We start from the raw sequence: 17,154 nt of genomic DNA, 5'->3' as shown, positions 1-17,154 counted from the left end.
ACCTGGACTCTGGTCCGGAGTCAACATAAACTTGTCATTCGCTAAGCGACCGAAGCGTTGTACCGACCGGAAGAGGAAGACGAGGTGCTGCTTAGATAGAGGCGTGCACACGCAACCTCCTCTCCTCTCAACCTTCCGTGGGGAATTCAGAGCGTCCTGGTCGCCATGAAAACAGGCCCCACCCCGACAATCCCCTACCAAGTTTTTGAAGAGCGCAGGCGCAAGCGCTCTTTGGCGCTTGCGTATTACGATCTGAGTCCGCCAGCCGCGGTCTCGGGCGCTAGTTAAGCGGCTGCCGCTGTCACTATGGCCCATTACAAAGTGAGGGGGGCGCGGCGTGGCTGGGGGCGTGAGGGCGGTAGCCAGCCGCTGGTCGGCTCCGGGTGGGAGCGGGGACGCGCGCGCAGGTTTGGGGGCCCTGAGGTAGCGAGGCGGAGGCTGTGTTGCCGAACTCGCAGCGCCTTCTTCCTGCTCCGGCCCCTACTGGCTTCGGCTTCTGATCCGCCGTGTCTTCTCAGGCCGCCGACTCGAAACGCGAGCAGTTCCGGAGGTACTTGGAGAAGTCGGGGGTGCTGGACACGCTGACCAAGGGTGAGCAAGTACTAGGAGAGGGTTCCTCGTGCCCTCAGCGTGCTCGTCGGCGCTGCGCCCCTGACGGGCTGTGGCGTGGAGGAGGGAGAGGTGGGACCCGTCCGGGCGCCTCAAGGTGGGAGCCGTAGTTCTGCGGTGATCTGCGGAACGCCGACCGGGTGAGGGTAGCCTCGCTCACGTTTCCACTCTGCGGGCCAGGGAGGGAAACTATTGCAGCTGTTAACAAAGTCTCTCCAACTTCCGTTGCTTTGCTTCGAGCAGCCGCAGTGAGCGTGATTTGTAAAAGACCTCGATATCCGTGTACCTCCCGCCTTACGGTTTTTGACGAGCGTTCGAATCTTTTGGGAAACGTTTTCCCTGGAACACAGAGGTCAGTGGGAAAATGTTTCGATTTAAAGTGGGCTCTGAAGTACCTGAGCCGAATCCCCATGGCAAGCTATTCAACACCAATTTGGTTGTGACTTTTCAATGGCCTTTCTTAGCCCACCAATTCTTTTTGCAGATTTCAAAGTTCAAGTCGAATTACGAGTTTGAGGGTACCTCAGAACGACTATACTTGTTTTCACTTTTCAAAACGGAAGCTTACAGTTTACACTGTATCTCTTACCTGGGGTACAGGATCTTAATGGACCAGTAAGGTGTTTGAAACAAGGTTCCAAGAGACAGTGTTTTGTTTACTAATTAAACTAGTTGCTGTAGAGTTGCTTGGATGCCCCAAGGGTGTCAGAGTAGAACTTTAATCCATTGGGTTTTCAACGCTGATTTTTCAGAAGTAGATCACCAGACCTTCGGAAACCATTAGCACCACTTACTTCATTAGCTCAGCAGTCATTTGAATGTCAGCTATATGTCACTCAACTAACTGGCTGGGATTTTCAAGAGTGTAGAATGCAAGAGCTGGCAAAGCTGAGGAGCTATGAGAACAGGAAGTGTTCTAACATAAGCAATTTGGTAACAGATCTTTGAGCAAAAGCAAAGCTTAAGGGAAAATTCTGGGAGAAAGGTAATTCTGAGTCTTAGCTGATTGTAAATTTACAGTACATGGGCTAGAAAATTGTAATTGCTACCTGTCTTTGAGGAAGACCCCCCCCCAAGGAGATGGACTGGCACAGCGGCAGCAGCAGTGGGTTCAAATGTAGCAATGATTGTGAGGTTGGCTCAGGACCAGGCACTGTTTCATTCTGTAGTGCATTAGGTACTGATTTGACAGCCCCTGACCCCCACCCCCACCCCTTTGTAGTCCCGTAGGGTAAGCCCTCGACTGCAAGGTTGGTTTGAACTGAAAGGTCCATGGTTCAAACTCACCAGCCACTCCTCAGAAATGCTATACAGGGTGACTGTGAGTCAGAACTGACTCACGGTACTTAACAACATAATCATCTTTGGTTTACACTTTGAGTCTCCCAATCTCTCTGCAAATAAACGTCAGTAAACAAGAAAGGACAATTCTGTGAAAGTGCTCCTGCTCCGGTTGTGTTGTCTCTGGATGTGTCACAGATGCTTGGAATGCTATTGGCACCCTCCTCAAAAATATCTACAAATTCATTTCTCTCATTTAACCATTTTATTGAAGTCTCTGTTGCTGGGACTGGGGATGCTGTTAGGTGCCTTGGAGTCAAGTTTGACTCACGATCTGGGAATATAGCTGTTGTTATTAAGTGTTGTCGAGTCGGTTCCAACTCACAGTGACACTGTATAGGGTTTCTGAGGAGTGGTTGGTGGGTTTGAACTGCTTGGCTTGTGGTTTGCAGTCCAGTGCTAATCCTACAGCACCATACCCGGGATACACAGTTGAGGGGAAGTCTCTGCTCTTAGGAGGTATATTCTAGAAGGGAGAGAGAGGTAATAAATATATAGTGTCAGCTAGGGGTTGAGTGTTGAGAATAAAAACATAGCAAGGTACAGGCATGAAGCGTGATGGGTGGAATGTGTATGCCATTTAATATAGGATGGTGGGGGAAGGCCTCAACAGGAGACCTGAATGAAAGAGTCTATGATGCTAAGAGTTCCAGAAAGTAGAAGGAGACCAGAATGGCAAGGCAGTTAAAGATAAAAGATGGTGATGTATCATTTGGAAGAAGAGGAATTTTTAGCAGCATGTAAGCTGATTAATTATTTTGAGCACTATATCAGCTCCTAAAAATCCTAGTTGCTAAGACAAAAGGGCAAACAGGATCAGCTAAAAGCTTGTATAAAGGGAAGTACAGTTCATCTACAGAAGAATACAGGAAACATTATTGGATGCCACTGAGTTGATTCTGATCATCGTGACCCCATGTGGCAGAAAAGAAATGCACCAGAGAATACTTTTTGGCTGTAATCTTTACAGAAACAGATTAATGGGTGTTTCTCTCAAAGAGTTGCTTGGTGGGTTCAAACTGCCAACCTTGCAGTTAGCAGCTGAGTGCTTAACTGTTTTGCCATATTTACATTATCTTCTGTCATTGTCAACCACAATGTAATATCATTTGTGAAATGCCATTTGTGAAAATTTAGACTTGAAAGAAATGGCGTGTGGGAAGATGTTTAAGAAAGGCCTAGGGTACTTATGGAGCCCTGGTGTGGGGCTGTGGGTTAATGCGCTGGACTGCAAGGTCAGTTTGAACTGCAAGGTCGGCAATTCAAACTTACCAGCTGCTTCTTGGAAACCCTATATAGGGTCACTATCAGTTGGGACTGTCTTGACATCACTTAACAACAGTTGTTGTTGTGAAGTGCCGTTGAGTTGGTTCTGACCCAAAGCGACCCTGTATAGGGTTTCTGAGGAGCAGCTGGTAAGCTTGAACTGCCAACCTTGCAGTTCAAATGGCTTTGCAGTCTGGCGCATTAACCCACAGCGATAACACAGTATTATATCTATGTCTTACAAAATTAAGATTCTGTAGACTGTAAGACAATGTAAGAAAAAACAGGTTATAGCATCTAATTTAAAGGAAAAAGTAATAGAAGAATTAAAAGAGTACCCTGGTAGTACAGTGTCTTTAAGAATTGAGTTGGTCATTGGTCCAAACCCACCAGCCACTCTTCAGGAGAAAGATGAAGCTGCCTGTTCCTGTTAAAATTTAGTCTTGGAAACTCTAAGGGGCAGATCTCCTCTGTTGTATTGTGTTGGTATGACTTGGAATCAACTCAATAGCATTTGCTGTTGTTGTTAGGTGCCATCTGGTCGGTACCGAATGATAGCAACCCTATGTACAACAGAATGAAGCTGCCTGATCCTGGACCAACCTCACAATTGTTGCCACTCTTGAGCCCATTGATGATGCCACTTTGCCAATTTATCTCGCAGTGGTCTTCCTCTTTTTCTCTGACTCTCCTCTACCTTGCCAAACATGATATCCTTCTTCAGCGACTGGTCCCTCTTGACAATATGTCCGAAGTATGAGAGATAAAGTTTGGCCATCATGGCCTCCAAGGAGCACTCTGGCTGTACTTATTTTTTCAATACAGATCAGTTGGTTCTTTTGTTAGCCCATGGCACTTTCAATATTCTCCTCCAACACCATAACTCAAAAGCATCAATTCTTCTATAGTCTTCCTTATTCAATGTTCAGCTTTCACATGCATATGAGGTTATTGAAAATACCATGGCTTGGGTTAGGTGCACCTTAGTCCTCAAACTGACATCTTTACTCTTCAACACTTTCAAAAGGTCTTGTGCAGCAGTTTGCCTAATGCAATACGTCATTTGATTTGACTGCTGCTTCCGTGAGTGTTGATAGTTGATCCAAGAAGAATGAAGTCCTTGACAACTTCAATCTTTTCTTCACTGATAAGAATATTGTTTATTGGTCCAGTGGTGAGGATTTTTGTTTTCTTTACATTGAGATGCAATTCATACCTAAGGCTGTGCTCTTTGATCTTCATCAGTAAATGTTTTAAGTCCTCTTCACTATCAGCAAGCAAGGTTGTATAATCTGCATATCTCACTCAGGTTGTTAATGAGTCTTCCTCTAATCCTGATGTCACGTTTTTCTTCACAGAACCCAGCTTCTTGGAATATTTGCTCAGTATACAGGCTGAATAAGTAAGGTGAAAGAATACAACCCTATCACCACCTTTCTTAATTTTAAATCATTCAGCATTCCCATGTTCTGTTTGAACAGCTGCCTCTTGGTCCATGTACAGATTCCTCATGAGCACAATTAAGTGTTCCAGAATACTCATGCTTTGCAGTGTTGTCCATAGCTTGTCATGATCCACACAATCGAAAGCTTTTGTGTAGTCAGTATAACACAGGTAAACATCTTTCTGGTATTCTCTGCTTTCAGCCAAGATCCATCGGACATCAGCGATGATATCCCTCATTCCACGGCCTCTTCTGAATCCAGCTTGAACCTCTGGAAGTTCTCTGTCAATGTATGCTTGCAGCCATTTCTGTATTACCTTTAGTAAAACTTTACTTGCATGGGATATCATATAGATTGTTCGATGACTGCTGCATTCCGTTGGGCCTTTCTCTGGAATGGGCACACTTATGGATCTCTTCCAATCTGTCGCCCAGATAATTGTCTTTCAAATTTCTTTGCATTGACGAGTGAGTGCCTCCAGTGCTGCCTCACTTTCTTGAAAGGTTTCATTTTTTATTCCATCAATTCCTGGTGCCTTGTTCTTTGCCAATTCCTTCCATGTACCTTGGACTTCCTCCTTGAGTATCATTGGCTTGTCATCATATGCTACCTCTTCAAATGGTTCTTTTTGGTACAGTGACTCTGTATTCCTTCCATCTTCTTTTGATATTTTCTGCATCATTCAACAATGTTCCCAGAGAATCCTTCAATAACGAAAGTCAAGGCTTGAATTTTTTCTTCAGTTCACCCAGCTTGAGAAATGCTGAGTGTGGTCTTTTTGGGTTTTCTGATTCGAGATCATTGCACATTTTGTTGCAATACTTGCCTTTGTCTTTTCAATCTGACCTTTGAAATTTTCTGTTCAGCTCTTGGACCTCCTCATTTCTTCCATTTGCTTTAGCATCTCTACACTGGAGTGCAAGTTTGTTTCTCTTCTGACATCCATTTTGACCTTTTCCTTATTTCTTGTCTTCTCAATGACTTTGCTTTCTTCATGTATGATGTTCTTGATGTCATCCCACAACTCTTCTGGTCTTCAATCTTTAGTGTTTAATGTATCAAATCTGGTCTTCAGATCATCTCTAAATTCAGGTGGGATATGCTCAAGGTCATATTTTGGCTCTCATGAACTTGTTTTCACTTTCTTCAGCTTCAGTTTGAATTTGCATTTGAGCAGATGATGGTCTGTTACACAATCTGCCCCTGGCCTTGTTTTGGCTGATGATATGGAGCTTTTCCACCATCTCTTTCTGCAGATGTAGTCAATTTGATTTATTTGTATTCCATCTGGTGAGGTCCATGTGTATAGTTGTCTCTTATGCTGTTGAAAGAAGGTATTTGAAATAAACAAATCATTGATTTTGCAGAATTCTATCATGTGATCTCCAGCATCATTTCTATCACCAAGGCCATATTTTCCAACTACTTATTCTTCCTCTTTGTTCCCAACCTTTGCATTCCAGTCACCAGTTATGATCAACACATCTAGATTGCATGTTTGAACAATTTCAGATTGAAGAAATTGGTAGACTTCTTCAATTTCATCCTCACTGGCTTTAGTGTTAGGTGTGTAACTTTGAATAATAGTGGTATTAACTGGTCTTCCCTGTAGGTGAATGGATACTATCCTATCACAGACAGCTTTGTATCTCATGGCTGATCTGGATATGTTCTTTTTTATCTGTCAGTTTGTTGTATTGTGGTGGCTTGTGAGTTGCTGTGATTCTGGAAGCTGTGCCACAGGTATTTTCAATACTAGCAGCTTCACCCAAGGTGGACAGGTTTCAGATGAGCTTCCAGACGAAGACAGAGAAGGAAGAAGGAGTGATGAACTACTTCCAAATATTTAGTCACTGAAAACCTTATGAATAGTAGAGAAACACTGTCAGATATAGTGCCAGAAAATGAGCCCCTCAGGTTGGAAGGCACTCAAAATGTGACAGGGAAGAGCTGCCTCCTCATAGAGTTGACCATGATGACTTGAATGGAGTAAAGCCTGTGGGGCCTTTATTTGCTGATGGGGCACAACTCAAAATGAAGAGAAACAGCTGTAAACACCCATTAATAATCAGAACATTGAATGTATGAAGTATGAATCTAGGAAAATTGGAGATTGTTAAAAATGAAATGGAACACATGAACATCGATATCTTAGGCATTAGTGAGCTGAAATGGACTGACTGGTATTGACCATTCTGAATCTGACAACCACATGGTTTACTATGCCCGGAATGACAATGGTAGTAGGTGGGTGAATATCAGAGGGAACCCTGGTGGAGCAGTGCCTTAAGTGTATGGTTGGTAAGGGAAAGGTAGTGGTTTGGATCAACCAGCTGCTCCTTGAGAGATAGATGTGGTAGTCTGCTTCTGTAAAGACTACCCTGTGGGCAGTCCTGAGTTTGCTGAGTCTGAATAGACTCTACAGCAATGGGTTTGTAACCATCAGAGAGTCGCTGTGTGGTGCAGATAGTTAAGCACTCGACTACTAACTGAGAGCTTGACAGTTTGTACCCAACCATAGGTGTCTGGGAAGAAGGGCCTGGCAATATGCATCCTCAACTGGATGGCAGCTGGTTTACTGGTAATTGTCAGATGCTGAAAGGACAGAGAGAGCAGGAGAGGCTATCAGTGGTATAAATATGACAATTGCTAACAAAGTAATGTTGGTAAGTGTCCTTAGGTGAAGAGTAATTATTAAAAGTCAGTGCACGTTGTTATAAGTAGTTATTCATTTGATTCCCCACCACACAATATAAATTGTGATAAGTAATGAAAACTCAAAAACAAGGGGGAAGTACATAAACTGGTTTATAAAACTACTTAACTTGGGATATAGATGTGCACTTTTTATTTTTTTTTTTGGTATGTGGTTCCATTTTCCTTGGATTTGATCAGATTTTTCCAAGGGTTCCATGACCCACAAAAAAGGTTAACCACCAGTTTAGAGGGCTACTTATTTAAGGAGTAAATTCTAGGAGGGTAGTGCTGACATGAGCTATTGAATATGAAATCTCTATTATTTTAATGTTGATTTGAGCATATTGATTACTGCCAGAAGGTTTTGGTTAGTGAGTATTTGGCATATTGTGTATGGAACTTGGTTCTTGAAGAATACTTTTGAATTTACTGGTCTCCAGTAATTACCTAAGACCAGTAAATACTGCCCTAAAGTTTCTCAACTCCACTCACATTACTGTTCCTATCACTCTATCTGGTGCAGGTCGCTATACAATTTAAAACTGGATTGCCACATCTACCTCTAAAACGGAGCTTCCAACCTTTATTCTTGCCCCACTCCATCTATCTTCCGTACTGCACAAGACTGATCTGTAACTGTCCTGCTTAAAATGGTTTTAAGTATATACCTGTTGATCCGAAGATCAAAACCAAACTAGACTAACAGGACTCTCCATTGTCTGGGTCCTAACCACCTCTGCCGTGTCCCCTTCTGCCACATTACTCCCAACTTTGTCCAGTTATACTTGAATTTTCAGTTACTCCATGGGGTGTTCTCTTGCCCCAGGCCTTCCCATTTTATCTGAAACACCCATCACCTGGCCTGAAGTCCTATTTGCTTTTCTTTAGAAATCCTTCCCTGAAGCACTTGGCTGAGAACTGTGCTCTTCCAATCTGCTCCTCCAGTGTGTTCCCATAACCCCATAATCTTGTATTGTGGTTTAGAACTCTTTTTCTTCCTTGTGTATCTCTTCTACTGGACTGTAAATTTGTTGAGAGCAGAAACCTTATCTGTCTTGTTCATCACAGAATGGATAGTGCCTTGCAATGTGGTTGGCATACACTAGACACTTAATACTTATTGGTCTATGGAATAGAATATATTAACATTCAAGACTTTAATTGTTGCTTTTTCTCTTTTTCCATTTGCAGTGCTGGTAGCCTTATATGAAGAACCAGAGAAACCTAATAGTGCTTTGGAGTATCCTTTCCCTTTTTGAAGTCAGACATAAAAGGCTTACTTTTGATACTACTATTTTCTCACATAGCTAACATATTTATAAAAATATTCAACAAGATCTGCTTATTGAAAACTTGCTACGCTGAGCTATTTCATTAATTTTATTCAACTGTAAGAAGTAAATTTCTTAACATTTATAATAGTTTTTTAAAGCATCACTTAGGAGCTACAACCCCAGAAAATCCAGAAATAGAGCTACTTCGCCTAGAATTGGCAGAAATGAAAGAGAAATATGAAGCTATTGTAGAAGAAAATAAAAAATTGAAAGCAAAGGTAAACTTTAAAAAAACCTTCATATTAAAAGAATTTTTGCTTTAATGATTATAGGAGATGAGTGTTAGGAAGTTTGTGGAACATTATCTTTTAATTCCATTTTTCCCCCATACTTCTTGAAGTTCCTTGTATGATCAAAACCTCACCAGAATGGACAGTAGGGAAGGAAGGAGGGTAAATAATCAATCTATATTACTTGCAAGACTGAACTTATGTGCCCATTAGAAAGCCCTAAGACCAACTGTGATAAGATAAGCAACGTGTGGTCAAGAGATTTTTGGGAACCTGCATTCAACAAAAAGATGAGAATATTGGTTAATGCTGCTTATAAGGAACTGAACTGTTCTGGGATTTCTTAAACATATAAGTAGGTGACTGTAGGGACACTGTTTTGTGAATACCTCCTCTTAAGAGTTGCTAGTGTAGACGCTGCATGGTCATATGAGGGGGTTTCAGAAAGTTTATGGGGAAATTCCATTATCTTTTTTTTTTTTTTTTAAATGTTTTATTTTTAATTATGTGATAATTTACATGGGAGAACATTAGCTTTACATTCATCCTATCGTATATTGTTTCATTGCCATGATTACTCCATTATCTTTTAATTCCATTTTTCCATGAACTTTTTGACTGTCCCTTGTGGCTCTGGGTAGTTAACCTCTGTAAACTTACTTACATTTTTTTTCTTTCAAATTCCCATGAGAATTTCCATGATCTTCAAACTAATGAACTATAAATTTTTGAGGTTTTACCACATTCTGTATCACATCATGTATTCGTTTTTACATCATTATTGCACTTCTAACAACGTGTTTTAGCTCAACAACTTTGCAAGATAAGTGAAACAGATAAGTAACAGGTGAGGACACAGAAGCACGATGAAGTTAAACCCGCATCTCAGATCCCACAGCTAATGGGCAGAACCCAAATCGTTCCTTAGCTTATCTTTTTCTCAGGGTACCATAATTTAGCTTACAAGAAAATGCAGTCTATCTCAAACTATCCAAGATTCATGTTGAGAAAAAAATTCATGTCAGTTAAGTCATTTTTTGGCAGCTTTTAAGTCAAAGGTATTAGTTAATTGCTCTTCCTTAACTGGTTCTATTAATACATGTTACATAATTATTTCTCTCTTACTTTTAAGGGGAAATTTCAGTAAACTTTTAGTTTGAGGAGGAAAGTTCCATAATATAAGCTGCAAGTTTCAGTATTTGGGAAAATAGAGCTAACTGCACATCATGTGTTCGAGTAGTACAGTTGTGAACTGGAATGAAATCGGAGTTTCCTAGTATTGTGCAGTTCTATCTGAAAAGGGCTTTTACTGGGGTCAATTGTATTAAATCTTAAATCATTAATTACTTTTGAAAGAATAGGTCTAGAAGCTGGTATTGAACAAGTTTACTGGTTCAGTAATGAAACGTAATCGTTAACTCGTACTTGTTTTATTATTATTTTTTATCCAATGTCAAATAAAATTCACCTAAACCTCCTCTCTCTTTGTCCCACAGCTTGTTCAGTATGAACCACCTCAGGAGGAGAAGCGTGCTGAATAGGATGCTTCTCTATTGAAAAAGATACTGAAAAATGGTTTTGTATGACTTGAATAGTTTGTATAGTATATAATCTTTTCTGAACAGATGCTATGAAAGTTTTAATATGTTAAATTCACATATCACAAACTTTGTTATAAACATACTTAGAATTCTCAATAAAAACTCAGTGTAACTTTCTTTGGCAGAATCCAAAGTAAATCCTGAAACGAACTGAATATAGCCATCAAAATAGTTTTCACTATCTTAAAAGACATTCTGTTGGCCAGCCTGATTAGGAATGATGGCACTGGTTGTATTTTAACCAAGGAAGCTTAGTCTGGAGCTATTCCTTGGCTTAGTTTGGGATATGAGCACAGGCTATGGTTATTCTTTAAATTGAAGAGGACACTGTTGTTTATATTCCCTCTAGCAGCTGCAGAGCTCTGAGTGACATAATAAGATGCTTTGCACAGGTTCCCATGAGCCCTCTGTTTTTGTTTATATGATGCAGAAGGAGTAACACTTCTTTGCCACCACTTTGCCTTAGATAACTGTGTGCCGGTCTGAACTCTGACACCACGTTTCTCTTCTATGCAATCATGCTCTATCTGATAATGTTGCCTTGCTTTGCTCTGTGTTTCAGTGGTCCTAGTTGCACACTGGCCTTCTGTGTTAATTATTTTTCTATTTGCTATGACAGCAGTTGTGAAAATTGCTTAGTGAGCACAGAAACAGAAGCAACAGAAAATTCTGGGTTCACATCTAAGCTGGGATGAGAAGGGGAATGAGCCATATATCGTGGGGGATTTTAATTTGTGGGTATAATTATATAGTGCATTTTTCCTCAAAGTATTTTTCTAGCCTTCAGTTCATTTTATCTTTACTATCCTGGTGACGTAGGTAGGGCAGATATGAGGGGGGATGTTGAGTGCTGAAATTTCAGGCCAAAGACTGATACTAATACAAACCATTTACTGACTTTAGGAATTTGAGCATATCAGTTAACCACTCCAACAGTTGCTTTCCTCATTTGTTAAACGGGAAGATTATCTGGGCTGCCTACCTCACAGGGCTGTTGTGAGGGTCAAATGAGAATGTATGTGAAAGATTTGTAAATGGTAAAGCACTATATGCTTGTTTATTAGTTCTTGTTCTTTTGGAAGACTTACAGCCAGACATTGTTTTATTGAGTACTTGTTTTACTCATTGATTGAGTGACATTATTAAGAAGTAGTTTGATTTCTATCTGTATTCTATCCCTATTGTTAGGGAACCTGTCTTTAGTTTTTGGTCAAACCACAATATAGAAAACAATAAATCCAATGAAAGCTGGTTTAACTAGCAAGTCTCAATATCTGCTGGAAACTGAGACCAAGCCAATTATAAGGGCATTTTAATTCGTCATTGGCAGATGTAGCCAATGATCTGTGCCTCTTGTAGTCTCACAAGTTCATTTTTGGCATCAGGGTGGTGTTAAGTCGTGGCAGTTACTGTTGGAAGAACATGAATTTGAATTGATTGATTTACTTCTTACCAATTGAGTGCCTCCTACAATGACGGCAATAGGCTAAGTTCTGGGTGAATGACTTGATGTTATAAGGCATGTATGAGGGGGTTTCAAAAAGTTTGGGAAACTGAGTTAAAAGATAATGAGTTTTTTTCATGAACTTTTTGAAGCTCCCCCTCCCTCTTCATATGTAAGCAATTACAATATAGAATAGGATGTGCTAAGAACCATAAAAATAATAAAATATGGCACCCTGAGATTTTTGAGAGAGGGAGACAGCTCCGTTAAGCAGCTGGTATACACGTAGACGAGTAAAAATTATTTCTGGCGGGCAACCCTCATGTAATTCTTTTTCCACAGGATTATAATCAGGTGCTTTTTTTTTTAAAACCTTTTTGAACTAAATGACAATATGTGGGTTGGATAATCAATCACACTTTTAGATAGAACCAGGCTGCTTAAAGGAACCCTAGTGGCTCAGTGGTTAAAGTTCTGAGAGATAAAAGCTTAGCAGTTCTAACCCACCAGCTGCTGTGAAGGGAGAAAGGTATGGAGTGTGTTTCCTCAAGTTTTACAGCCTTAGAACTTTCATGGAGCAGTTTACTCAGGAGCTCTGGTAGCGTAGTGGTTACGAATCGGGCTGCTAATTGCAAGGTCGGTAGTTCGAAACTACCAGCAGTTCCGTGGGAGAAAGATGAGGTGTTTTGCTCCTGTAAAGATTTACAGCCTTGGAAACCCTGTGCAGGGTTGCTGAGTTGGAACCAACTCCACGTTACTTAACAACAACATAGGTCACTCACTGTTAGTTGGAATTGACTCCAAGATAATGGGTTTGGATTGTAAATAGGAATTGACTCTATGACAGTAGTTTTTGGGTTTGGGACCTTATACTGCTGTTTGGGGTCCTAGTGTGGCACTGTGGGATAAGCACTGGACCACAAAGTCAGTGGTCCAAATTCACCAGCCGCTCTGCAGAAACCCTACACAGGATTGCTAGGAGTCCGAACGACTTGATGGCACTTAACAAGAACAAGCATCTGTTTTTAAGAATTCATGGTCAGCCTTGCCTCTGGGCAATCCTTTTCAACAATTCCGTCCAGGATTTGGCTGAAGATGGTATACTTGATAAGATGGTCAATCTAGTAGAAAAAGGATCCCGCCCACTTGGTTCCTGCTATGCTGCAGCTTATCTATATATTAAATGAACATTTCATATCTTGCCAACAAGGTTGTTGAGGATCAAATGAAACATCATGGATATAAAAGTGCCCTGCAAAGAGTAAAGGACTACATGTGGATCAGATAGTAATGTCAAATCTGTAAGTGCCCCAAAGCTGAAAGCACTGGTTGGCAGAATATATTGAAACACGCTTTAAAATGATTAACCACCTGGAGAGTAACACCTGTTGGGCTTAGACCAAAAGACTGAAGTATCAAGTCCTGTATTTAGGTTCAGAGAAGCAGTGTAGGCACTAGAATTGCTAACAAATTCCAGTGATAATCAATGTGAACCACTTACATCTTTTTTAAAATTCCATTTAGGAAAGCATTAATAGAAATATTGTCTAGATACTAAATAAATGGCGGGACTATACTACAGGTGTCAGACACTTGCTAGATATTGGCAAGTTTAAGGCCTGTCAAGGAGAGTGGTCAGTAATTTAAAGTTGTATTTGTCTCTTAGTAATATTAGTTCTGGGAAAGGGACTTTGATTTCTGATAGTGAATGTAGACACTAGTCACATTACAATGAAATAAAATGAAAAATTCAGTCCCTCGGCCACACATTTCAGCTGCTAAATCCACAAGAGGTAGTGGCTACCATATTCAACAAGGCAGACACAGAACGTTTCATTGCAGAAAGTTATAGAAGGAATGGTGGAAGGAACTAAGGACGTTTAACCTGGAAAAGAAGACAAGTGGACGATGATGACTACAATGTACTCGTGAAATGACTGCGTGAAAAAGATGAAGACTGCTCCTGTAGTGCATTATAAGCCCCAGGGAGTATGATTTTTGGGTTGATTAAGAAACTTCTAAACAAACATGTATCAATGTGAAAATGTGAAATAGTGAGCTTTCCTCCCTTGGAATTATTTAAGGGCATTCTGCCTGTCTTATCAGTCAGATACTGCTGTGGAGTGGACTCCTGTGAGAGGCTGGACTAGCTGCCTTCTAAATGGGTGTCTGTCCTACCTTTTAAGTTCCATTTTCGGTTTTATGCGAGTCCCAAATAGTGTTCAGTATTACTTTCCCTTCACAGCCAAAAGTCAGTCTCTCTGGAAGATGTGCTTATCCCTTGACCCTTTAAAATAAAAAAGAAAGAAAGAAAAAAAGGCAGTGCTTTAAGAGGAAGATCTCTTGTCAACAAATTTGGTGACAAGCTTTGGTTTGCTTTCATTAACTTTTTCCTTTGGTCTCCGACCCAAAGGAGTTCATAGAAGATGCAATAACTGGAGATAAAGACTATGACTAGGTGAAAAAGGGGAAATTGAGTCATCTGGAGTGTGAAGTGGCAGCAGCATCCACAATCAGCGATGTGCTCTAGAAATAGAAGGCGTCCTAGCTTGCTTGCATTTGCTTTCCTATCAGGGTCGGTACAGTAAGAGAATGAGCTGTTCGCATCACACTCACCCAGCTTGGGTTGGCGCTTTGCCCTCAGTCCGGCTTGCTCCTCCGCCATACCTTTGCATATCCCAAATATCCGACTCCACCGCACACAACCACCACCACCAGACCTGCTCAGGCGCTACTTCTGTAGACTGCCAACTCCTAAACGTTTTTGATCTGTACTTATGACTTTCCCACTTCGTATCTCGTTCCGAAGCCACTTACGTAGAGGTATTTATTAACCTTCGAGGAACTTCAGGGCAGGCAGGGTCCAAGTCGATTCCAGTTTTGTGCTCCTTGGTACCCAGGATATCGTCGGCATCGTATTGGTTGGGCGAGTACATTTTCACAAGTATAATAAATTCCCGAATGCGCCCAGAAAGCATTCCCCATTGTGGTGATCTCCGGAGCCCGGCAGAGGGTGGGGAAGCGCCAAGGGGCACGGAGCGTGGTTCAGCAGGACAGAGGTGCAAGTTGGGGCCGAGGGCCGGAGCTGAGAGGCGCGGCCGCTTCGGGGCAAGCTCCTCGTGACTCCTCCTTCTCCTCCCCCTCCAAGGCTTTCAGTCAGGTGATTCCGAGCACGTGACGGGGCACCACCTACCCTGCTGCTCTCGAGTGGCAGTTTCGGTGACCAATGAAGGGCTGGGTCTGGGCGCGGATCCTATGAGAGAGGGGATCTAGGGGGCGGGCCGGACGGCGGTGGCGGCTGCCGGGGGAGGCGGCGGCCTGGCTTGGCTTGGCTTGGCCTGGCCTGGCCTGTCAGGGCGCGGGCGGCGGTGGCTCCGGCACCATGTCCCTGCAGTACGGGACGGAGGATGCGCCCCTCGCCGGGAGTTACGGAGCGGCGGATTCGTTTCCAAAGGACTTCGGCTACGGCGTGGAGGAGGAGGAAGAGGAGGCGGCAGCCGCGGGCGGCGGGGTTGGGGCGGGGGCCGGCGGAGGCTGTGGCCCTGGGGGTGCTGACAGCTCCAAGCCGCGGATCCTGCTTATGGGGCTCCGGCGCAGCGGCAAGTCCTCCATCCAGAAGGTGAGTGGTGGGCGCCAGGCCCTCCGCCCTTCCCCCTCCCCGGGGACTTAGACGGGGCGGCCCCGGAGGAGGGCGGCGGCCTGGAGGTGGCCTAGAGCTCTGACCCACCGCACTTTCTCTTCTCTCGGGAGGGAAGAGCCCGCGGCGCGGCCCGGCCCGGTGCAGGGCTCCCAGCCTCTGAGTGAGTCCACGTACGAGTCAGCTGAGGCGAAGTGGGTCCCTGAAGGCGAAACTGGCCGAAGGGAGGCAGGTGTCCGGTGGCCAACACAAGACCTCTGCCCCCGTGTCATTTCCGAAACCAGAACGTAACCCTCTAGTTCTAATTTGGAGAACTTCAGGGACTCCCTTCCCTACCCCGTTTTATCAGGTCCTCTCTCTTAGGTGACCTGGGTTTCAAGGATTCCCAGCTGAGCCCCCTGGAGCGGCGTCAGGAAGAGTTGTGACTAAGTCATAGCCAGATTAGTGCTTGGTCTGCTGCTAGTGTGAAGGAGACCTCACTGTCACTTTATTGGGAAGGGGTTATTATACCGATGGTCATGCTTGTGTCCGGAAGAATGTAACTACTTACTGGTTATTGCCATTGTGTGTTGGTCACAAAATCTTTGAGACTTTGAGAATGTTTTGCATACCTACGTCAGTCCATTTGTTTTCACCTGGGTCTGTGAAGAAAGAATGGAGGTCAGAAAGGCTGGGAAAGGGATCACATTAGACGGTCCTGGATAGAGTGGGAGAAATGTGGAACAAAACTCAAAATTATTTTAAAAAGAAAGAGATCGGGATTACTGATTAAAAAGAAACTGGAGGAACGAAGACTTTGGCGGTCGACCACCCTTCAGGTCTGGAAAGGAACTCACCCTGTGGCCCAATTTTCAGCCAAGAAGTAGATAGGTATATAGTGGGGACAACAACACTAGTGTGATATTGTCACCATGGGATGGTCAATCATTCAAAATCAAAAGGGCAGCATTTCCCTAAGGACACAGTTGAGAAGGGATGGGAAGGAGGGTGGAATGGAAGTAGGAACCACTGGGAGGAAGTGGGATAACTGTTGTTAAAGGGAGGGGATTGCAATCATTGAGATGAAACTAAGTGTATGATTTGTTGAATGTAAAACTGATGATCTTGTCTGTAAACCTTTACTCAATTCACAATAAAAAGTTTTTTAAAAAAACTTTTTTAAAAAAGTACACATTTTTGTTGTTGTTATATGACTGTTGTGACCCTTAGCGACCCTGTATAAGGTCTGAGGAGTGGCTGGTAAGATTGAATTCCCTGCCATGTGGTTAGCAGTCTAGTGCTTATCCTACAGCGGCACACCAGACTCCATATACATCTTGTTAAGTGCCATGGAGTTGATTTCGATTCATGGTAGCTCATTATAGGGTTAGCAGTCCAGTGCTTATCTTTCAACGCCACACCAGTCCTCCATACACATTTGACTAAGGGGAGAATAGAGGCAAGTTTGACTTTCGTCAGCCACCTCCATTGTACATAGACCCGGTTGTAAAATTAGTATAGTTAAAGACTCAGTAGATTTTAAGAAACTGATTTTTAGTTCCTCTCAATGT

The 17,154-nt window shown here is 42.7% G+C and overlaps 2 protein-coding genes across 3 annotated transcripts in view; both read left to right on the top strand.

Annotated features, from left to right (window-relative positions):
• The first annotated feature begins 274 nt into the window (after positions 1-274).
• MYCBP (MYC binding protein) lies at positions 275-10,640 on the top strand. The gene is made up of 5 exons (XM_006867564.1): positions 275-321; positions 519-591; positions 8,550-8,598; positions 8,781-8,910; positions 10,419-10,640. Exons 1-5 carry the CDS (start codon positions 307-309, stop codon positions 10,461-10,463), a joined length of 312 nt encoding a protein of 103 aa, XP_006867626.1. The 5' UTR covers positions 275-306; the 3' UTR covers positions 10,464-10,640.
• A 4,559-nt stretch (positions 10,641-15,199) lies between these two features.
• The window catches only part of RRAGC (Ras-related GTP binding C), a 39,348-nt gene continuing 37,393 nt past the window's right edge, over positions 15,200-17,154 (top strand). For both annotated transcript variants that reach the window (XM_006867563.1, XM_006867562.1), the window contains exon 1: positions 15,200-15,586. In XM_006867563.1, coding sequence (XP_006867625.1) covers positions 15,350-15,586 — 237 coding nt within the window. In that variant the 5' untranslated portion in view covers positions 15,200-15,349. The remainder of the gene's footprint in view (positions 15,587-17,154) is intronic.

The sequence above is a fragment of the Chrysochloris asiatica genome, unplaced genomic scaffold (assembly GCF_000296735.1).
Source record: "Chrysochloris asiatica unplaced genomic scaffold, ChrAsi1.0 scaffold00106, whole genome shotgun sequence".
Taxonomy (NCBI): Eukaryota; Metazoa; Chordata; class Mammalia; order Afrosoricida; family Chrysochloridae; genus Chrysochloris; species Chrysochloris asiatica.
Note: the sequence above shows the minus strand (reverse complement) of the source record. Positions and strands in the feature narration are given on the sequence as shown.